We start from the raw sequence: 23,861 nt of genomic DNA on the forward strand, positions 1-23,861 counted from the left end.
AGAGCTCTACAGTCAAACCACAGGTGCACGGTACAGTGACCACTCTCGCCCTCCCCTTGTCCCCCCTGGGCCACCCCTGCAGTATAGTTTTCCCCGGGTTGTTCTCACCATGCTCGAGCTGCGCCGGGATGATTCCCGTCCTCCCTGGCAGTTGGCCTCAGGGCGTCCCCACTGATGGGTGGGTTGTCCTTCCACAGGCCACCTGACAGCGGGGCCAAGTCCACGCCCAGAGCTACGTGGCTTACTTTCTTTTATATTTCATGTGCATCTGGGCTTATCTCATTATCCAGTCAAATACAGTCAGCCCGTAGCCATGCAGCAGTTTCATGAGCTCAGTCGGTAACAGGGCACGCATCAACAGATAAGGCCAGGTGTGGCTCTCACCGGTTTGAGCTGCTCCTGCGCGTTGGAGTCTTGCACGGATTCACCGGCAGGTCACCAGGTGGAGAGACAACTTTCAAAGTAGAAGTGGTTTTAGTCTGTTGGATGATGGCAGGGATGAATATTATACAAGCTGTCTTATCTCTTGGCATGTTTATCACAATTTACTATAGCCACGACTAAAGCTTTTGATCCCGAAAAGGCTCGTGTTGATTCTGAACTCAGCAGCTATTCTTGCAGCCAAAAATACCCATCCAAGAGCTCATCGCTCCCCTGTGCTGCTTTGTGCATTGGCTCCTCAAGGAATACTAATTCAGGATTTTCTCCTGATTTTTAAAGTCTCCCAAGGGGATTACTTGGAAAATGGCCTCCATCTCTCTGGCCATGACCACCCATGATAATTGTTTCTTGTAACATAAAGCAATGTATAACCATAATGCAGGTTAACGTCAATGTGAGCTGTGATTGCTAAAGCTGGTAAGATATAGAAGAATCATACTAAAACTCTTAATTCCTTTCAGCAAATAAAAAGGAGAAGATCATACCAGGATGAAGTATATCTTGGAAAAAGTGGCGCTAGATAATTTGTTGGAAAAGTAATCAGGAAAAAAGTTAAGGTTTTTAATAGCTTCCTGTGTCTCACTTCTTCTACTGTGGCCTAGCACTGTTTTAGGAGCAGAAAGCTGCATCATGGTGGGGAACCTAGGACAAGAGTCTTAGCACTTTGTGTTGCATTGAGACTTTGAGCAACATTGCATAAAATTGATCAATTGTTTGCATTTTTGGGGAAAACTTTCACATGTGCTAAAGGTCTGTCTGTATTTATTTAGGCACTTGCAAGACTTTTTAAAATGTTATTCTCACACAAAGTATTTCACAAGTCTTTCCAGAAGTTACAAAGAAACCTTTTTGAAGTCTTTTAAGCCTTTTCTTGTGCAAAGTTACTGCTCACTGGATGCAGGTGTACATGGGAACTTACCATAGCTCCTACTGAGTAACATTCACTTTAATGTACATATAACTATTCTCTTGAATACCATTTCCAAAGTATGATCAGGATATAAAAATAACAGTGCTTTTTCTGCATGTGTTTAATGTTCACATGTTAGCAGTGCTATTATGCAAGCAAATTGTGAGTGTCCCGTATTCTGTGATGTTTTTGGTGAAAACACTTTATATGAGTGTGTGGCTAATACTTGCAGCAGCCGGTGGTCTTGAAACTACAGATACAGGAATGTGTGAGGTTGAAAGTTAGAGACTTTCAAACATTAGCAGATTGTAGTAAATTCACATTTATGCACATTCCAGTTCTATTGAATTGCTATGACATATTCTGATTTTAGTGTAAAAAACATCAGTAGCATATGCAGCTTTGCCCCTGACTTGCCAAAGATGAAACAATCCTATTGTTCTCAAACTGCTCGAGTTTGTCAAAAAGCTTACAGATTGCAAAGTAATATTCTTGAAGCCTGCTCAGATAATTAACCCAAAGAAAAAGTAACCCAAAGAAAAAGAATTCTAAGTGAAAAATAGTTTTAGTGATATCTACTTCTGTCTTTTCACACTCTTCAAGGGAATGAATCATTTAAATAAAATTAGGTAGGTACACTATAGGTAGGCCTTTGTCTGATTCAAAAAAAACTAGTCAAAGTTCTCATCTCATGATTATGAGCTGCTTTTTTGATCTTGATGAAAACAGTTTATTGTGAAGAAAATGGAAATGCTGAAGTACTTACTCTGGCTTTTGTCACCAACCCTTCCTCYTCTGCTTGAAATTAGTATACCGATACCAACAGTTTGAGTTGAAATTACTCGACTGAAGTAACTTCAAGAGGAAGGTCTTCACTGTACTGATCTTTTGTGCGAGGATAAAGATGGGAGGAATTCTTGCACCCTTCATTGAAGCCTGTTCAAGAACACTTTGAAATCTTAGCTTGGGGTAATGCTTTAAGTATCTCAAGTCTCTTGGCATCTCAGTAATTGTTGCCTTCATTAACTCTTCCTAACAAGCATGTCCAAGAACTTTTTGTCATTTTGCAGGTTATATGTACTAACTTTAACAGTAGTTTGAAAGCATAGTCTCACCTGTAATGACACTTGCCTTTTAAGAAGGCAGGACAGACAAGATGGTTAAGATGAGCATCCAGTTTTCTATCTCGCAACTGGATTTGAATAGTGGCAATTTTCTGTTTTCTTCAAATTCTCTCTTTTTTTTTTTATTTACTTTTCTTCAAAGTACTCTTCTTCAATTTATACTTGATTATAATCTTCAGTATAAGTAGTTTTTTATTTTGAAATATGTATAGAGCTTTTATTAATCCATTTTGTCTTAGGCCATACTAGGTTTTTAGCTGTTGAAGGCGGAAATAATGAAACAGTAGTGTTACTTTTCTCTGGCAGTTGGTATCTAGAGTCTTTGCTAAACTACGATAAAATTTTCCCTTATTTCATTTCATTCTGTAAAAATAGTTTAATTCTGCTTAAATTCCCCCCTCTATTTTCTAAATTATAAGAAAGTTGACACAAGGTAAATAGAAGTGACCTTTTTATTAATATTACAAGCAATGGAAGTTAAAATTACTGTGATACTAGCAGTTCTTGCACAGTAGTTAAGATCCTGTTATCAAATTCTATTTTATTTTATGGCATAATTTAAATTTAGAAAGGCAGTAAAAGCATGCAATTTAATATTTAAACATCTGTCTTGGGGGACTGCTTATGCAAATTTGTGTGCATAGAAGTATGCAAATAAGCTATACCAATTTCATGTGTAAATGAAATGATGGTGTGAAACATTATTTAAACTTAAAATATTCTTAAACCTGATATGAATAGAAGCCTGAGAACTGTTACGATGCCTGTGGAGTCAGAGCAACTCTGTTGCATTGTTTAGCTTGGTTCTTCTTTGGAAGATTCTTTTCGAAGCTTTTAAGGGTTTAAAATTTTTAGAACAAAGCCCTATGTTTTCAGAATCCAAGCTATTTATATGAAATAGATAAATGTTTCTCTCATGCTTAAAGTAGGGCATCCAGAGCAGATGTCAGATCCCTATCTGTTTTTCAAGTTCATCTCATTGTTTTCACTTTTTGTGATACCTAATTTAGATATACGAGATTTAATTTCTTTAAAAAGAAGAAAAAAAGGTGTTCTTTTCAACTATGCAGTTGTTCTAGATTTCCTCATAGTTCTTTACGCTAGCTTTACCAGCATGTTCGATGCTTTGATATTTTACATCATTCAAAGAATGGTAGTATTGTTGCTGGTAACTAAATGAATTTTTACATCCTCTTCTCCCCTAAATTGAATAGGTAAATTGAAGGCTGTTCTTCTTAAGCATGCATTTTACAAGCTTACTACCCACATACATTTTCTTTCTCACTTGAGGTCTAAGTGCTGCAGTTTTACTATGTTCATTTTTATGAATAGGACAGACTTTGGTTGAATCATCAGTCTTCCTTCAGGGATGATACTGAAATCTGCTTTACGTTTTATGTGCAAGCACTTGCTAATACTTCTTCTGGAATCAACTGTTCCTTTTTACATGTACTATTTCTGGGTAGAAGGATGTGAGATACCTAATAATTTTTAGATTTTTTGGGGGTAAAGTTCTTGTACTACTTTAAAAAGTTATAAAGGAACAAAACAGAAATTAAATTTGCTAAGTTAGAAAAGCCACAAGATGGCATCAAATTGTCGACTCTATCCTTTGCTCCAAAACTTTTTTTAAAGGTCAAAATTTTACAAAAGTTGTGGATCTCTACATAGAAACCAGTTGGAGTCGTGTAAGGAGATGGCCTGCAATTTTTGGCAGTTTTTTTTCTTCCTTCTGTAATTTATAACTTGCAAAGTAACTTTCATTAGCTGCTTTTTTTTCACTGGTGTTTCAAGAGAGTAAACTAACTTGGGTATATCTGAAAGGTGCCTCCAGGAAAAAAATTCTGCCAATATAACATATTCTAGTGTGTAAAATATGAGTGTTCTTTTCCTAAAATATGGTATGATTTATGTTAAGGCAGTTTCTGATTTCCATGTGAAATGAGTGAGAAAAATTGAACCGTGGATGTTAATGTTCTTGCAGACTTCAGAAAAATGCTAGGTATCCTTTAGCTGTGTCTCAATGAGAGATTAATAGTGGTAATTACTGATTTTGTGAATTAACACAAATGACTGAGGGCTTTTTTTTTTTTAATTAAAGAGGTGCACAAACACTGCAAAATGCTTTAAGTGGTATTACAAAAATTAACAATCAGTGAACTAAATACAACTACAGATTAACAAAAAATGTAAGCTTGTCTGATAAATTCTTAATGACTGGAAAGTTATAAAGTCTCAGACTTAACTATTCCAAGATTGAGGATACAGTGCATTGAAGGACAGACAAGTGTGGTAAGAATTTGTCTTAAGTAATTTGCATCTTGATAATATGTTGCAGCTTGTCCATATAATGCCAGAGAGGGTGAATGAAAGTGAATGTTCATTATAAAAGGAGAGTGAGGGTGTTCAGTAAGCAGTACGCAACATGTACAGATTTAAGGGACTTTTAACAATAGACTTGGAGCTTCTCAAACATATTGTAAAGACAGTGCACCCTCTCACTAAACACATCGGAGCACATGGTAGTTTCTGAGGTTTTAAGACAAAGATGAAGAACTGTGATGAAACTAAGAAAAAATGAGGGAAAGACAGAACATACTAAAAGCTTAATTATGAGGGCATACAATAAAAGTAGAAGTCAGTTATCCTTCAGGGTGTGGGTGGTTTTCCATTGTATGACTGACTATACATGGGAATCTGGAATTTTTCACATGTACCATCCTGTTTTCTGTTAATACTCATGCATTGATTTGTGAACCCAGTGTTTTTAGGTGTTTAGGTAGGACAACACTTACATAGCAGAAAACATGCACTAAATGAAAACCATTATTAAGCAGATGTTTTGCAAAGGTCTAATGTGATAGGAACTATTRGAACGGATAGAGAATGAATTCCACTGATGAGCATATGCACTGTTGTATCTGAAAATGATTCAGTRAAATCCAGGCAAGTATTAAGCTTTCAGTATCTGTTTTCCTGATTTTTGTTCCATGTCAGCTTGTTCTACTTGAATGATTAAGTACTCATATATTAAATGTAAATCATGAGTTAACTATATATAACTTGTATGGTAAATTAACAAAACTAAAGTAAGCAACATGTTTTTGATTAAAATACTGTGTTAAGTGGTCGTCTTAAGATTTGTATTTTTCAAATTACATGGTTTTGTTACTAAATTAGTTTGAATTTATGAATATTCATAATATGCTCCTTAACAGTCTAGAACAACTTATGCATAAGAATTAGGTATGTCATCTTTGAGCAAAACTGTGAAGTGTTCAGAAACTTTGAGAAAATGAATGTTCTCTAAATAGCTCAACAGTGATTTCTGCTCCTTCTGATGCTCAGGGTGCAGCTGCACAAACAAAAGCTACTCTGAGACAAATTGGAGTTGGAATTTGCAGCATTCTGGTTACTTATGAACAACTTTCACATTAGAAATTCTGCGTTAGACAATCTGAAATATCTTCTTGCGCAAACACTGAGAAACAAGCTACTGTCTTCACAAGGAGTTATTGCGTGCAAATGAGCAGTTGCCCCAGAATAGCTAACAGGCCATAAATTAACAGCAGCACTTACCTTGTATGATAGAGTGAACGTTGAGGCTGATTCATTCAATCAACTTTATTCCTTTTTTCTTCTGAGAGAAATCATAGCATTATAAACCTACCTGTGGTTATACTTGCCTTGTAAACAGAATACGTATCATAAATATTAGTAACTTCTCATAGAAAAGCTTATACCTTTATCTGAATGCTTCTGAAAAGCATTCATTTTGTATTTAACATCAATATGTTTTGTTCTCAGGACAGTGCAAAATGTTAGTAAARTTATCCTGCTGATGACTTTCTTACAGAGAGCAGATTTTCCTCGCTAGGGTATCTTGCCATCACATCAAGCGTATCAACCATCACTGCTTCGTACTCTTGTATTTTCCTCATCTTAGTGGTGTACTTCTCATTACAAGCCATTTGAAACAGCTGGGTTTGAAATATTGGCAAGAGCTACTCTTGCTACGYTGCCGACAGCATTTCGGTGGCAGGAGGTGGAGGTGAGGTTGCTGACTTCTAAAGAGAGAAAAGATGTGGTAAATGGGTCGCACGGGAAGGAGCCCTTGTGAGGTTTGGGCTTCAGCACATGACAGTTAGTCAGATTCTCTGCTAAAACGCCAGAACACCTGGAGTCGTGAGCTGAGGTTCGTCCGTGAACTCATCTGTCTGAGGCGGTGATTTACRCAACTGTGAATCATAACTCATGGTAAACTGGTTTGCAGAAATGGTGCTTGCAAATGGAAGGGAGGTCATAGGCACAGAAGTGGTAGCTGTCTCTTGTATCATCTCATGTAAATAATTTCATTTGCTACAGTTGATCAGATATTTTCATTTTGGGTTTGTGAATTTTTTTCAGTTGAAATGTTCCCAAAGCTCTGTCTCTTCCTTTCACGTTTCTGTGCCGAGCCAGGGATAGGTTTGCCCATGAATCACCTGAGAGATGAAAATTCAGAGGAAAGTGTGGGGAAACTCCCAAGCAGATCACTTGAAAATTATTTCATCAGGCTTGATTCTCTTTCTGTTCTGGTGCTTTATGGACATTTTGGTGGTGAAAAAAACCACAAGGACAATCCACAAGTAAGTGATATGGAACCTAAAGCAAAGCTTCGTCATTATAATTCTTTCCAAGGCTGTAGAAAAACTCTAGAAACTTAGGGTCACAAGAAGTTAAATTTCTTTAGCTTGCTGTTTTCTTTTTCTTTCTGTTCCATAAAGTGCTGTGACTTTTTTTTAAGGAAATGTTAAGGAGAAAATTCATGGTGGTGCTTCAAAATGTATAACTAATGTGCCATAGGAACAGTCTTTTCACACAGAAAATTACATTTTTCTATAGAACAGGTGCAAAATGTCTTATGTCCATTTTCTTGGCCAAAAGAAGGATGTTGTTTCAAATAACTGCTGTTTCTCAGTTTCAAGGCTTCTCTCAAGGGTAGTCAGCCTTTGCTGCTGGCAAGCTTGGCCTGCCACTCTTCCTTCAGAGCGTGGTACTTTTGATTTTTATCATTTTCTGAGTAATTACTGTGAAAGGCTAGTGGCAAAAAGAATACCTTTTTTGTCTTTTTTTTTTTTTTTTTTTTTTTTTTTAAGTCTTGAAATAACAGCTTCTGACTCAGGTGGCTGGCATAGATGTTGGTATTTTAACCGTCAGAAAATAGAGACAGCAAAAGTCAGGACTAATCTGTTTCCTGTAATGAGGGGTTAAATCCGCAATTTGAAGGTTGGTAGGAGGGCACTGATTTTAAAAGTTACAGAAGTTGCCGACTGTAGCAAATGCCAGCTCCAGCCTGTTGTAACTAATGGTGTGGGTTTTGAGTGAAGCTAAGAAGAGAGAGATTTTGAGTAAATTCCTGTTTCCTACAGACTTGACAAGTGATCTTCTCTTCTGCTTGTACTGCCCAGTTTTTAAGATAAAGATCGAGTTTTAACTTTCATGGTGGAAACTTGGAAGCAGTTTCTTTAAGTGTTATTTAAATCATGGAACTTGAGGCTCCTTGCACAGTCACCTGCTCATCAGGTTTTATTTTGAATTACGGAACATCCTGCTACTTAGGCATGAGCATGCAAATGTGATAACGCCTTCCCGGGGTCCTTTCAGACGGTTTTCCCTCAGGGTAGGATCTCCGACCTTTCTGAGCATGTCTCAGTTGTACCTAAGTTACACTGCACATAGTGTTTAAGTAATTTTCAGGTAAAATGTATGTTTGGTTTGTGTTCAAAGGTTTTATGTCATCTTTGCAAGCTGAAGTAACTGGAATATTTCGTTTATCTTTTTATGTTGTTAGTAATATACTTTGCGTTCAGTAGGGTTTCACAGAAATGTCTGAGAACAGAATTTGTTCTTGCAGGAATTTACTGTTGCTTTGGAACCAGACGTGTTTGACCCCACTTTTCTCTGAGGTAGCGTGTTGGCTCTGCAGGGTTACCAGGGTAAAGAGCAGCCCAGGTGTTTTGTTTGCTCCGTTGCGGGGACTGGATACGGCAGGGGCAGAGGCAGTTAGCCTGAGCGCTATTTCTGGGCACTGAAACTTGTCGAGACAGGAATGCATTGCACCTTCCGGGTCCTAGTTTTCCATCCAGAGTATAAACTGATCTTATTTTAAAATAATTTATATAGCTGATTGCTTACATTTACCTACTAACACTTGGTTTCAAGTACTGGTAGCTAAAATGAAACAATAGTGTATATATTTAAAAAAAAAAAAAAAAGTTTCTCTGAATACAGGGTGAAAAATGCTGATTGGCATGTGATGCTTAAAATTTTAACCTATAAAGACTTACCAAGTTGTCTCTCCTCCTGCAAGTTTAAAACAGAGTTTGTTTAAAAAATAAAAAAATAGTTTTGAACGTATTCACTGTTTTCTTTCTCTTCTTTAATGGAAAGGTACTGCCCTCGTTTTCATGATATCCTCTGTAGCTTTGCATTCATTTAAAAATGTGTGTACCTGACAGGAAGGCCAGCTGTTAATGTTACCCGTTCTCTCTTTCAAAAGGAAGGTGCTTCTGCCCGAAAAACACAGACTCCAGCAGCACAGCCTGTTCCACGACCAGGTAAGGTAACGTTGTGCTTTTGTAAGTGTGAGCTTCAGAAAAGTTGTACTTAAATCCGTAGCTGAAGAACGAGATGGGAGTCGTTCATTTATGGCCTTGAATTGTATTTATTGGAAATGAGAAGTAACTGGTTTGGTTAATGTTTTATCGTGCATAGCTTGAGAACTGAGCTGGTCCACGGTTGGGGTTGCGTTCACTCTGAACTGCTGCCTGATACCTACCGAACGGCTGCACTAGTGAAGTTAAAAAGACAAGTGCCAGACTTCTTGTTTATCGTCATGGTAGTTCGCAAGTGCCAGCAGCTGAAATGCTTTTGAAATCTAGTGATTCTTTGCCATGCTGCGCAGCATGGATCTTTACCAGCTGAAGAAAAACTAAAATCCTGAAACTTAAGGACTTCGGTTTATTTTTCTCCTTCTTGCTTTTGATATCCATTTGGAAGATTCCTTGTGAACTGCTAAGAAACAGTGCTAGAAAGCTTCCAGAAGTGCTCCAAGCATTCATAGCAAGGTTTATTACTTCTGCCGGAATTAGTTGAATTAATGCTACTAAAGTGATAAATAGCGCTTAGTGTCCAAGTGCTTCAGTTTAGATCAGATACTTATTGTGGTAAGCACAGGCCAAATATATAGTGAGAGATGGTTAATACCCTGAGAAGAAACAACCTAAACAGCAAAGCTAATTTCAGAAAGAAACATATTATTGCTTCTATTATCAATGTATCAGAAATCATTTATATTTCTCTTAATAAATTATTGTCATTACTTCTTTCCACTTCTTAAGAAGAAAGACCGCACATAAGATATTTGTAATGGGACTAGAATCTCAAACTGGACATTTTAAAATCCTAGTCTAGTAGACTTTAGCTACCAAGTCAATTTTGGACATCAAATTGAATCTCAAGTTGAGATCAGAGATAGAACAATGTAGGTACTTTGTCTCATTTTAATGAGAAACCCATAGAAAGATGTTTAAAAAGAATGTAAGAGTGCAAACAGTATGTGAGAGGATCAGTGTTAGCAAACAGCTATGTGCATATCTGCTCCCCGTCTACATACTATAAGAATTTTTGTTTTGGTGGGAGAAAGTCTCAAGTGAAAGATATTTTTAAAGAACAAAAAGGAGATTATTGCTGTTACGAAGGTATTTGAAAGGGGTCTTTTTTTTTTTTTTTAACTAAATTAACTTTTTAAATTAATATACCTGTTTAGAAGCGCTGCTGGAGTGCTTTGTGGTCTTGTTTAGACTACTAAGTGCTATGAGTGCATGCCCTGCTAATTCCTTGAGATGTACTAGTAGGATTTAATGCTAAGACTTAGTCTTGTAAAAAGAGTCTTCCCAAAAAGTCTGTTTTCGTATTGACTATTCTCAGCCTGCCTAAATGGTGTTGTGCATGGATTCTTCTGTTTGGTTATTTTGGTACTAGAAAGGTCATGCTGCCTGTCATATTTATCTCAGTAGCACTGTTAAGCATAATAATGCACCTGGAGTTGACAGACAGCAGGAAAAGGGTAGAAATGGCAAGAACAGAAATCTGACTGAATTGTCACAGGTCCCTACTTCTAGCTCTAACTTCATATGCATTAACTGGCAGAAGTGTATTTTTTTTGTACCTTTTATACTGATACTGTTCTTCTCTAAAGCCAATCTAATCCAGTATCTCATCTCCATATTGTAAACTGAAGAGAGAATAAAGAAGAGAGGCATAGTCTGATGAAAGTCTATACTACTTAAACTTTATTCCAAATAAAAGATTATTTTTCTGTCCTAGAGTATTTTTGGGTTTGGAACTTTTAAAATATCAATTGTTCTGTTCTTAGTGATCAAAGTATTTAAAACATGCAGTCTGCGAGAGGATCCTATTTTGCGCTAGAAGCATTAGTCTAATTAGACAAAACAGTTTTACAATACCGATTTGAAAAATATCAATCAGGTRCGCTTGTAATTTCAAATTTTTGTGTGCCTATCTAGAGTATCTAATTTTCTACTAACCTGCAACAATGTTTTAGTGCAACTCTCAGACTTCTTACAAATGCTTTTTTCAGGGCAGCTGATGCTGTCCGTATATTTGACCCGTATATTTGTCTATATATTTTTTCCAAGAAAGATACATAGATATCTAGATTTAAAAAAAAAAACCAACACTGGATAGGTAAAGTTCATGTGGTTCAATATAGTGTCACCAATTATATCTGTGCATTTGACAGTGGCAAGAAAAGATAATTAAGGATATGGTCTCAGTATTTCAACAATGGCAACTATGTGGTGTGAATATTTATACTGTTCTAGCCAGTTTCTGAAACAGTTGGTCATAAATAAACATGAGCAAGTTGGTGTTATAAAATTGGAAGTCAATTAATGAAATTTGTCATGCATAGTAGCAGTTTAGACTTGAGATAGTGTGCATCACTCTTTCTACTACTCACCATTTTCTGATTTTTTTGAATTAGGATAAACACGTACAATGAGAATTATCAAGCACAGCAGTTCTTTCCTTAAGTTAGGACTCCTAAAAACTCTGTTTGGAAAAATGAGCTATAAAATGTTTATTTGGAGGAAGGCAAGTTATTCAGTAATAGCACCAAAGTGAAGAAGCATAAGCTTTTACAACTTTGGACTGAAGTAACCCTCATATTGTGGAGGTCACTGAACTTGGAAATCTGAAATCAAAACATTTTGTTGAAAAAGAAAAGTTACAGCTRTTAATACTGGGGGAAACATCTAGGGTGTCCTTTATCTTCAGGAGAATTCTAGTTAGATTTTTTTGTTGTTGTCGTTAAATATCTTTGGTTTCTCTCTGGCCAGCATTGTTTGGTTGGGTGTTTTTGTTTAGGAGCTTTTTGCTGTGAGCGCTACCGCATCTGTCAAGTTTCATTGTTGCTGGCACCCAGAGAGCTCATACAACTTGGAAATTGCAGTCCAGAGCCAACATGACTAAGCTGGACATTCAGATTTTGATTGTAGAAAGTTCTGTATGTGTTAAGGGGTAGCAAAATTCTAAGGTTGTTATCCACAATAATAAGTGCTAATGAAAAGGTGAGGGTCTGTAAAGATGATTTTGTTGTGAAACAGTCTTCACGTTGGTTCAGCACTGTTGAACTCCAAGATGTACAAACAGCTTGCTGTTGAAGATTGCTTGCAATATTGGTCAGCGTTACAGTGATCCAGCCTCTTAGTTTCAGTAAAAGTAGGCACGATTGACCCAACTATACTTACTGTTTTCAGGCAGTCAGAAGCTTTTTATCTTCTAAAAACTGCAGCCCAAATCATAAATCCCTTCTTCAGCTTGATATATTGCATCTGTAAAAATGATCTATTGACTGTAACATGACTCCTCTGTTCTTTCCTGTGAGTAAAAGCCTTGAAATGTTGCCCCTGGCAACATTTGTGTTATGTATTAGTCATTCTGCCATAATTTCTGTTTTTGTTTTGGTTTTTTTTTTTCAGTTTCTCAAGCAAGACCACCTCCAAATCAGAAAAAAGGTGAGTAATTTTTAGTCATGTTCTTTTTATTTTTGTGTGAACTGGTTGCGCTCCATCTTTTGCTAGACCACAGGCAACAATATGAGGAAGCAGCGGACAGCAAGCAGCATTGTATTTTGGTAAATATGGGTCACTGCCCCAAACAACATTAGAGTCTGGAGGCTCCAGATACAGGAGTACTTATTTCTTCCCCTCTCCCCTGAATGAAGACTTATTTTGGAATTATGGAACAGATTTACTACAAGTTTTTAATATTTTTGCATAATTTTGGTCTGTAAAGCAAGTGTTTTATTTTGTTTTTGTTTTTAAAATACAGTTCATTTTAAAACAGGCAAAAGTAACTTTATTATTTCTACAGGATCTCGAACTCCCATAATCATTATTCCGGCAGCCACCACCTCTTTAATAACTATGCTTAATGCAAAGGACCTTCTGCAAGATCTGAAGTAAGTAGCTGACTAGAACATACTGTATAAAAGACTGTCTTCAGATACAAAGGTATATCTAGAGTACTAATTCATTAAGAAGGAGTATCTACTGTCTCATGACAAATTARTTTTACATACCAGATTATAAAGGAAGCACGTACTTCTTGAACAGTAGGAAAAAAACCACTCCTTTTCAAAGTTTTTTGCACAGTTGTGACCTCTGAGCCCAGGCAGACTGAGAAGAAGGATCTACTGTACCAATTCCTAATAGCTGTAGTGATTTCCATTTATGTAACATCTGTGCATACATGCCAAATCTGTCTTTGCCTATTTCACTGTGACCTCTCTGAAACTGCAGTCACACGTTTGTCAAAATGATGGAGACTGTCGTCTTTTTTAAACAATTTTTGCCTCGTGATCATTGGTAAATAAAGGGCTCCATACTGAAGTGATGAGCATTTTTTTTTAAAGTTCACATACAACAAAAGATAAGAATAAAGCATTACCTTTAAGAATTGATAATGATGCAAATTCACTTTGTTACTGAGTTGTTAAAATCTGTGTTTACTGCTTGAATAAATGCACTCAGCTCATTCTACAACTTAATTCTTTATGGCTGAATGCAATCAACAGTGCAATCAACAATTTTTTCATGGTAATGTAAAATTTACTATTACAGTAAAAAGGAAGTGTCTTTCTGCTTGTCCAGCAGATCAAGGTGTTCAGAGTTGCATATCTGTTTATACCAGTTAATTCTTCTGAAAAATGCAGTCATTTTCACATAGAAATATACTGTTGCCAATTCTGTCTGCCACAAGTCTGTTCAAAAAATGGAGAGCTCTTCTTTCTTCCATCTGTGGTACTTTGCTTATCCTTTATGAGAGTTTTTTTAATACGCATTGCCTCTTTCAAAAGTAAACTGTCCACATTGTAGTGCTACAGCTTCCACTGGAGTTGCCCTGGACTGTGGGATACAAAGTGCTTTCTGACCTCCAGCTATTCCTAGTTCCTAGATTACTGCCAGATCGTCAAAGATCCAGTAGGCATGCTGGGCCCTTGGTGTCACTTCCAAAATACTTAATCAGAATGAAGTCTGGCTTTTAATATTATAGTGTAACGTACAAACAGTCACCAGACTGATGTAATTGTGTTGACAGAGGATGTTGCTTGTTTGTGTGTTTTTATATTTTAGGAAAAAATATATACCTGTACAAGCTGTGAATTGTACTAAAGCATTTTCTTGCACCTATGTAGTTCATCACTTTTTGATACAGAAGTAGCTATAATGRAATAAAGTACCTCTATGTCACGTGTAGGTGTATCTGTGCTAGATTTGCAGTGTTTTCAGCTCTGCCGGGGTAGACTTACAGTTAACTTTGATAGATTTGCCCCAAGAGAAGGCTGATCCTTACAGTGCAAAGAATGTGATTCAGAAAAAATTAAAAGAAGGTTAAGGGGACAAAGGATGACACCGATGTGGTTAACAGGTATGAAAGACAAAAGAGTCAAGATGAAAGAGCAAGAGATGTTAATGAATCGAAAGTGCAATAACAGAATTCAGAAGAGCAAAAATTTAACATAGCCATGACAGTTCTGGCACTTTTCTAGAAAATGTGCCACCTGCCCTGAATTTTCCATGTTCAAGTTTATTGATGTAGTTGATTTAGAAATGACTGCAGGGCTTGTTTTTACTGTTCTGGCACACAGTGTAGAACTAGCTTTAGAACTAGTTTTTGATATTATAGCCCTAATCAAAATATTGGGGGAGTAGGCGTTATAAAAACACGTCTCAAGTTCTAAACACAGTCGAATGTGTGTTATGATGATCTCGATTACTGTCCACATTAGACTTGCCTTATTCTCTGCACATTTTTTAGCATGCCTGAGTTGGGAAAGAATTGGTGTTGACCTGACCTCAATGAAAATGTTTTAAAGTTAATGCTAGCAATTGGAGTCGAGTTTAGAGCTTAGTCATGAGCAGCTGTGGCAGTTCAGTGGATAGTGTCTTACCAATTACTTCCCATAATTTGATCTTGTTCAGTCGCTTGCCTGTAACCTTAGGAAAGGGACCTGCTGTCTTTGTAAAGTGAGTGAGAACACCAATTTTTGTGAATGATCATTTTACCAATTAACAGAGAGAGAATTAGGCACTATTTATTTCCTAGTTTGGGTATGAAAAGGCATTCTAAATAGATGCAAGTTGGTGGGGGGAGTCGTATGTGTGTGTTTTGACCAGATTTGGGAGTAGAAATCCAGAGAAGCAGCTGAAAAAAATGTCAACTACTGCACAGTCAGGTTTCAAAACACGCTTCTAGTGTATTGGATGGTTAAAAGGGGGCCAAGTACAAATGCGTAGTCAAGGTGCCAGCTATTATTTTTTAGCAAATAATTCCCGAGAGAAGGTGGGAGAGGTTGGTTGTTTTCTTTAATGCTAAAATTTCTTAAGTTTGGGGTTTGTTTTTTTTTTAAGTCCTGGTAGCAATGAGGTAAACCTTTCGTATTTGTAATCATACAGTAATTTCTACTGATTTTTTGATTCTGGAGCACATGGCTTTTATCATACTTACTGAATAGATGGTTGTTTTGCTCCCATCTATAGCATATATTTCATAAACATTCCGTAAGCTGTCACTTATTCTTGTCCTCAAAGTATATACATTTATGTAAGCATTTCCTTTAGTGCTTTCTTTACGATAGTCGTGTTTGCTCTTCTTCCTTGTGAATTTGTTCACTGTAGTTTTTATTCAGAACATGCAGATGACAATACACGTGGTGTTCTGTCCTGGAGAAATGTGTTCAAAAACATTCAGATTTTTATAGTGAATAAAACCAAAGTTATTGCAGTCCGGAAGATAAAGTCACCAAGATGATATTCAGTTGTGCTTCCATCACATAACACAATTTCCAGCTGACTGTAAAACAAAGAGAAGTTGGCAATAACCTAGTGTTAAAATGAGTTCCTAATCACAGAAACTTTTAAAACTCGAAGTAAAATTGAGAATACCTGTATGAGCCAAATTCAGGGGTGTCTTAGATGTATTACATAGTGGTGAAATGTTAAATTTCTTTTAGAACAGCAATGTTGCATCTTAGTATCCATGTTTGTCTAATTTGGAGGAGGTGGTTAAATTTACTGCATCCTTTTAAGATGCATCTGCCTCTTCATATATATTTAAAAATGAAATTCAAAAATGTGACCTCTAGATTGTTGTTTGTATGAATATTTTATTAGGACTGCAATGTATAACAACAGTGTTAATAATGTTATTATTTACCTCCATGTTCTGTAAGAATTTTTTCTTATTCAGTGCAGGGGATGTGTGTTAAAGAAAGAAATTCTTCTCGTTGCTGTCCACCATCCTGTCTTTTGAGATTTTTCGTAGTTTTTGAAATGTGGGTGGGTTGGATTTTTCATTTGTTTTTTTTGCTTTTTTTTTTAATCCCAGCTTTTCAGTCCTGACTCCCATTTCCTTTAAGCCTGATGAGTGATGAGAAAATCTCAAATGGTTGTCTTAAAAGCTCAAGAAGATCAAACTAATCCTCTTCTCTACCCAAACAAACTTATATAATACAGTTTCTGTCTGTTAATGTTGGCAGAAAAAGGCTTCTGATTTGTTGGTTAGAAAGACCATTAGATATACTCATGATTAAAGTCGCACCTAACTTCTAGGGTTTTAAGTTTGCAACTTAGTAGAAATGTTTAATTCACATTTAATGTTTTGGTAGATAACTTTAGTTTTTCCAAAGCAGAACAATGTTGCACTGTTGTGCGTAGCACAGAAATGTTTGTGTCAATTAGATGTGATAGATGAAATATGTGAATATATTAACTGTTTTTTAATTCATTCAAATCTGTATTGGAGAGATGAATGTCTTAATTTTTTTATAATATTCTAGAGCGTATAAGTGAACTTTTTTCCAATGTGTCCTGTATACCTTTCTTCTTCTGTATTTTCTTTTGAACGGTGTAGTTGCACATGTACTAGACAGATGAGCATAATTTAATTTATAGTTTYGCCTTTTGCATGTGTAATGCTTTTTCTATATTTGCAATACCAGTTAATTTTAGTGCACAGTTCATAGTTGTTTTCAGCTTTTTGCTTTTCTAGTGCAGCTGCATGCAGACACAGGCACATTTCAAAATTCATTCTGCCTTCTTTCTTACTATTTTTGAAATAGTCTTAAATCATGAAGAGGGGTTCAGTTGTTTGTTTAACTTAGGAAAGTAAAATATTTTTGCTTGAAGATTTATTGGCAATTTTCACATGCTGCTTTAAAAATGTGATATTGCATCTGAATTTTTTTTTCTGAAATACCATTTTCTCATTGGATATAAAATGTGGTTTTAAAGGTGGGTGGGGGGCTCAAAAGAGAATGATCTGTAATTTATTTGATGGTTATATCTTAAGCATTTATTTTTGTCCTACAAAGATTCCATAAGACTTGAGAATCACATTATCCCTACTGTCCACTTGGAGAAGCCAGTAAGCGAATAAATCCAGAACTGTAGTTTCTTTTTCTGTGTTAAAAGAATTCATCTTAGTAACCAGATGAATCATCTGGTTATGCAAAATCACCATTGTCCAAAAAAAAGAAAGAAAGAAAAAAAAACCTTAAAAACCTTTTTGATGAAAAATCCCACCTTTCTTGAGAAGGCATAATTCTGATGGCTAGAGTTTGAATTCCCCAAAGGCAAGAGCTATAAAATTTGCTTTATGAAGCGATCATTTCTTGGTGTCCCAGGGTCCCCTCAGTCATTGAACAGAATGAGCTATTGCCACTCAGCAGCTTGTTGTACTCTGGTTTCCCACCTGCGGGTGCCTGGGGTAAGGTAGGCCAGGCATGCCGCAAGGGTGCAGAAACAGCTCTGGCTTTAGTTCTGAGGTGCAAAGGACCTTTTAGTGTGACTGTTTTCACTATGAAGGCTTATGAACTGTTATTTTTATGTCTTTTTGCTGTGCTGAGTGAGTAGTCACGGAGGCTTGGCACATTGGAAATGACGCCTTCTGTGACTGTTGCCAGTAATGCAACCCTCCAATAAAGCTGTTACTTTTCCTGTTGATTACATCAAATTACTTTTGTCTACTAAAGACTTCCTTATTCCCCAAGGTTTGTACCATCAGATGAAAAGAAGAAACAAGGCTGTCAACGAGAAAACGAAACTCTAATACAGAGAAGGAAGGACCAGATGCAGCCTGGGGGAACTACAGTCAGCGTTACTGTACCTTATCGAGTAGTAGACCAACCTCTGAAACTTATGCCACAAGACTGGTAAAAACAGATCTTCCATTTAAAACTTTCTTAATCAGGAGAATGCAGAACTTGGAGGGGACCAATAAAATTCTATTGAATAGCATAAAAAGTGAACATATCTGTATAAAGGTAGATTTGATTGTTACTGTGTAGGAGTCTTTTCTTGTTTCAGGTTACAGTAATAAGAAATTAACCTTCTTAAAAGATCTTTCTTAGAAATCATAGCATTCAACATTTTAGCAGTATGAGCAGCATAGTTGTTTTTAGTAGGTTTGTTTGAAATGTTCCAGAAATTTGAGTATGAGTATGCATGTSAGTTTTCTGCTTCTTGAGAACTGGACATACTGTACTGTGCAAGTCACTGAAACGTGCTCTGAGAGAAAAATCTTCCTATTTAGTTGTCTTTCTGCATGAGACTTTACTGGGCAGATATGGTTGCAGGCCTTCAACATCTAACATTCTTAATTTTTTTAAACTATTAAAAAAAAAAAAAGAAAAGAAAAAACCCTCACATCAGGCAGTAAACACTGGACTGAAGTTTTGGAAGTGAATCAGGTTCATTGAATTGGATTCAATGATGGAAGCTTACTTGAAGGGAGAGCCCCAGTTGGGGAAAGGGAATCATAGATGGCTTTTACTTTTAAGGAAAAACTGTAAACAGTTTTTGTCTGTAGGCACTTCTCCAATGCTGTAAAATTATACTTGATGGACATGCAGGAGAGTTAAATGTGCTGTGCTGCTGTTACTACAACGAGAAATTTTGCTAAGGTACACTGCTTGTCTTGCATTAATGTTATCACAGGAATAAAGACAGGTGTGTTTTCCTTTTTAGAGGACATAATATTTAGAAATTCAAGGCCATCAGCATCTCTTTCCATGTTCGCAGGGATCGTGTGGTGGCAGTGTTTGTACAGGGTCCCGCTTGGCAGTTCAAAGGCTGGCCTTGGCTGTTGCCTGATGGATCACCTGTCGATATCTTTGCAAAAAGTAAGTTTTTTAGTGTTTTGGTCGTTACTTTGTTTCGGGGTTTTGTTTTGTTCTTCCCTCAGCTAATGCCTATGGGCGGTCTGAACTAGGATGTTTGAGGGGAAACAAAAAGGGCTTAGGTCCTCATGCAGCTGGCAAATGTCAGTTTGTGCCCTCTGTATTAATCAGCTATTATTTTATTAAGAATGTTTCACAAATATGATGTGGTGCCTGACAAAATCTTGAAATTCTATACTCCAATTAAGTGCTGTGTGCTCAACTACTTTTAAGGTGCGAGCTAAATGTTAAAACTTTATTCATCTGAACAGGTTTTTTGAGTTATTGGGATTAAATCCAGGATGCTTTGGGCCAGTGTACTTTTCTTGCACAGATTACCAGACAAGTCTTTTAACTGTAACATGTGCAGTAATATCCAAAGAGAGTACAAGCTTCTATTCTGTGTTGCTTTTGCTTCGTTGTGAAGCTGCCTTAGAAAATAGAACTTTTAGTCTCACATATAGCATCCAGTGTTTTCTGAGCTATAGATTAAAAAAACACACACGCACACAAAAAGTCTTAGCTCAGTCTGCCCTCTTCCAGTCAGTATGATGAGGAAACAAGTTTGATTGGCTTTTATGTATGTACATATTTGGTATGTGAAGTAGAAGCTGGAAGGAGAATGCTAGCTGAAAAGTCAGATTGAAGGCTAAGAATATGTCTGTGAAGGAGAAAGCCGAATGAGCTGCTCAAGGGGGAACTAGGAGGAGGGAGGCAGTGAAAGAACCTGCAAGCTAAAATGAAAGAAAAAATACACCACAGGAGAGAATTTAACAAGAGAGGCTAATGAAAGAAGAAAATAACACTTCAAAATGAAGAAACAGAGAAATAGGAAATAGTGAAAAGCAAAACCAAGAAAAGCAATGTTAAATATTTAAGCTCTAACCAGTAGTTGCCCATTAGTTCCCATTAATTTTAACATTATGTATATATACATTTATAGAGGACCATAGGAATTGTCATGCCGAGCTTTGGCAGCATGCTTGATGTCTTTACTGTGCTAAAAAAAAATCAAGGTCCTATCCTGARTAGTTCAGTCTGAAGGTACAGACTCTTACATTTGCAAGTGAAAGAAGAATCTCTCTCTTCTTACCTGGCTCATAAAGGTACATTGAAATGCACCTCTTTTAGTTTTAGAAATGCTTTCAGTTGCACTAAAGCTAGCTATTTGAAAAATATTTTCCTGATAAGTGTGTCTCTAGGGCTTTCCCTAATGACTTTATTCACTCCTCAGAATAAAGCTGATGTAAATTGAGAGAGCAGAGGCAGTGTCAGTCTGGTTGTGTTTGTATACTTTTTCCCAAAGTTACCGCTTAGGCCATATTCAGTGTCTTCAGTAATCCTTCTAAATATGGTTTGGGGTTTCTACAGAAGTCCACTGTTTCATCTGCAGTTTGCTGTTCTTCATGTAAGCCGCTGAGTCAGTGGTGATTAAAAAAATTCAAAACTTATTTTGGGGAAATTAAGAAGGTAGCTACCATAAAAAAATTTCTCAGTAAAATTTGTATTAGACCAGAGTATGTCAAATTCGTTATATTTTTTCAATTGCTATGTCACATAACATTTTATGAGTGGAGTCTTTAAATCATTCTCCTCAGTTTTCTTTCCAGCTGGACTGAGTGTTTAATGTTCATATAGCAAACAAGTTTTTTACCTTTGCATCTGCAAGTGAACATTTCAAATGAAATTTTGAATTATGTCACTTTAATAAACAAATATTTAATCTGAATATGATGTAAAAGGTCTTGCTACTAGAACATACTAGTGCACTTTAATACTGATTTTTCAGGTTCAGCAAGTGGGTTGTCTTTTGCTCAGTATTATTTAACCTTAATGCAGAGGTCCTGCTGGACAGTCATTAAGTTCTCTGAAAATGCACAGACTCAGTATATCCTGATTTGCCTTCTCTGGACTTAATTAAAACATCCAACGTTATATTATGGGGCAAAGATAGTGTGTATTCTTGGTTTTCATTCACAAGGCTTGAAATTTAGTTGCCAATGGTATAAGCCAGATGGTCACTTCATTAACTTGCTAATTGCACAGAATGGTAACTTCAGACACCATTCTTCTAGAAAGTCCCTAGATATATCATTTCAAAGAATGCCGTGTGTATGGAAAAGGAGGAGACTGATTTTTATAGCTGTTTGGCTAAAACTGTAGGGGATTCTGTGGGACGAGTAATCAGAGCCTGGTATCAGAGGAGGTGTGACCACAATGTGTAAAATAACTAGTTCTTAAAAGTCTGGTCGAATGCTTCTGTTTAACTTCTCCAGTAATGCTATAGAAAAGCTCAGAATAAGACTGCAGTCTCTGTACCAGTAGAACAAAGCAAGTTTTTTAATTTTGCTTCATTCATCACTGCAAGATACTATGGCAGACATTGTAAGTGGAGCATTTCCTGTTGAACCTTGGGATTTTATTCTAAATTATGAGTTTTCACTGACTGCAGCATAACTTGATCCCAACTGAAGCTGGATTCAAGGAAGCCTTTTCTCCACTATTTTATATGTTACCTTTCTGTATTTTTACAAAATCTGATTTTAATATCCAGCAGACTTGGACTGTTAGTTCTAAAAAGTTAATTTTGTTTTTGTTTCCATTTTACATTTAACTTTAATGTCATAGTTGTTGCCATATCAAAATATACGAAGGTTTTGACTACCTTATGTGCTTATAGCCTTACCTCACTACCTCTGAGATTCAGTCCTTCGTGAGATTGGCTGCTTAATTTGTTGAAAAGTTACAAATCTATACAAAACAAAATGCATCAAATCAATTACCAGATAGAAATTGTACAAGACTTAAATACTTTACATGAGGTTGTATCAAAAGTATAATTTGGCCAAGAAAGCCAAGAAGGATCACAGGAAAATTTCAATACTCACTGTGTTAATGCTTAGGGTTTGTATAATTCACATGAGACAGTACTTCCCAAGAACAAAGTAACTGTTAACATAATACTGTTATTAGCTGAGCACCAGTTCAGAGGAAATTGGCAGTTACTAAATTAGCCAAATGCTTCATGTAATGTTCTAGGGTTGCACTGGCGTTCTGCTGTCAAAGCCTGCTACCCAGACGTTCAGGAAGTGCCCAGACTTCTCAGGGGTCTCAGCAGTGCTTTATTAATTTTTGGACAGCTCAGAGATGTTCAGAAAGAACATCTTAGTTTCCCAAAGAAAACATGTTTGAGTTGGCAGTGAGTTTCTCCTATTCTCCTGGAATCTCTGCATCTAAAAATAAGGGTTGCCCTTTCACTTAAAACCATAATAGCATGAGAGCTAGACTGGCCACCAACCACTGTGTTTAGTTCAGCACCCTTTATTAAGCAGTTGACTTCCTTGAGAGACAGACTTGTTATATTTATTCTTAGACTCTATGCTGGAAAGTAAGAGGGATTTTCTTTGTCAAATAATTAAACATGTAAACTCATCTAATTGTACTCTATAAATATTTTCCTGTTTCCTGTAGTTAAAGCTTTCCATCTCAAATATGATGAAGTACGTCTGGATCCAAATGTACAGAAATGGGATGTAACAGTGTTAGAATTAAGTTACCACAAACGGCACTTGGACAGACCAGTATTTCTACGCTTCTGGGAAACCTTGGACAGGTACATATCTTGTTGAAAATCCCTTAGTCATGCTTGTTTTCTGGGAATGCAAAATTAAAGCAACAAGGAAATTATATATAGCTTAGAGAAGTCTGAACAATGTTTGGAGTCAAAATACTACTTCTTTGGACTTTGTCTGACCATATAGTTAAATATATACCAGTATCCTTGTACTTCAAGCTATAAATGACACACCTCTGAAGTATGTGTATGGTTTTTAAAGGAAGAGTAGTTATCATTAACCATCAATTAGTACAGTGATTCCCCACCTCCTTTTACGCAGAAGGAAAGGAATAGAGAATAATCTATCTAGTGCAGAGTTTTCTTTTTTTTTTTTTTTCCCCCAGCCCTTCCTGTGGACTGCAGTTCTGAGCTTAAGAGCTCTGCTGCTTTCTTGCTCCACCTCACTTTAATGACAGTCTAAAATAGGTGAGAAAGTACTTTAAGATAGAAGAGCCATGGAGCATAATCTTACCCTGATGCTCTTGAGCCCACGGTACCTGATACAAGAGGAAAGAGGTTAGAAAAGGTATGCCGCGTAATGAGTCTTGGACTACTGTTCCTTTTACTCTGTTAGGAGCCTTCCAAGTACTTAGCACTGCCTTTCATGAGAAGTGAGGGATGGAGTATCACCAACAGTTCTGCCAAGAGCAGCGCTGTTTCTGACCCTCTGCTTCTCGCAGGCTCAGAGCCCTCTCTGTAGAGGACATTCCTTGTAATACCTCTCATGTTGTACAGAAGAAACCTCCTTACTGTGAAGCAGTTGAAGAAATATTGAGGGAGGGGGAAAAGACATGTATTTAATGAATATTTAATTTTTTCATGTTGATTCCATAGAAAACTGCTTGAATGGTTAAGAGTGGATTTCAAAAAGAAAAATCCTATGGGAAGTGTCTAAATAATTCTGAACATCAAACTTCCTATGGCTTCTGTTCTAAAATTATATATCTGTATTCCCAGAATGAACTGGAGTTTTCTTTAGCTACA

The 23,861-nt window shown here is 36.6% G+C and overlaps 1 protein-coding gene across 1 annotated transcript in view; it reads left to right on the plus strand.

Moving 5' to 3' along the window:
- The window catches only part of CDC73 (cell division cycle 73), a 103,763-nt gene that overhangs the window by 75,115 nt on the left and 4,787 nt on the right, over positions 1–23,861 (plus strand). The window contains exons 11-16 of the mRNA XM_026089174.1: positions 9,017–9,074; positions 12,522–12,557; positions 12,916–13,003; positions 18,095–18,256; positions 19,125–19,225; positions 22,733–22,874. Of these exons, the coding sequence (XP_025944959.1) occupies positions 9,017–9,074; positions 12,522–12,557; positions 12,916–13,003; positions 18,095–18,256; positions 19,125–19,225; positions 22,733–22,874 (587 nt within the window). The remainder of the gene's footprint in view (positions 1–9,016; positions 9,075–12,521; positions 12,558–12,915; positions 13,004–18,094; positions 18,257–19,124; positions 19,226–22,732; positions 22,875–23,861) is intronic.

The sequence above is a fragment of the Apteryx rowi genome, unplaced genomic scaffold, assembly GCF_003343035.1.
Source record: "Apteryx rowi isolate R43461 unplaced genomic scaffold, aptRow1 scaffold_80, whole genome shotgun sequence".
Classification (NCBI taxonomy): Eukaryota; Metazoa; Chordata; class Aves; order Apterygiformes; family Apterygidae; genus Apteryx; species Apteryx rowi.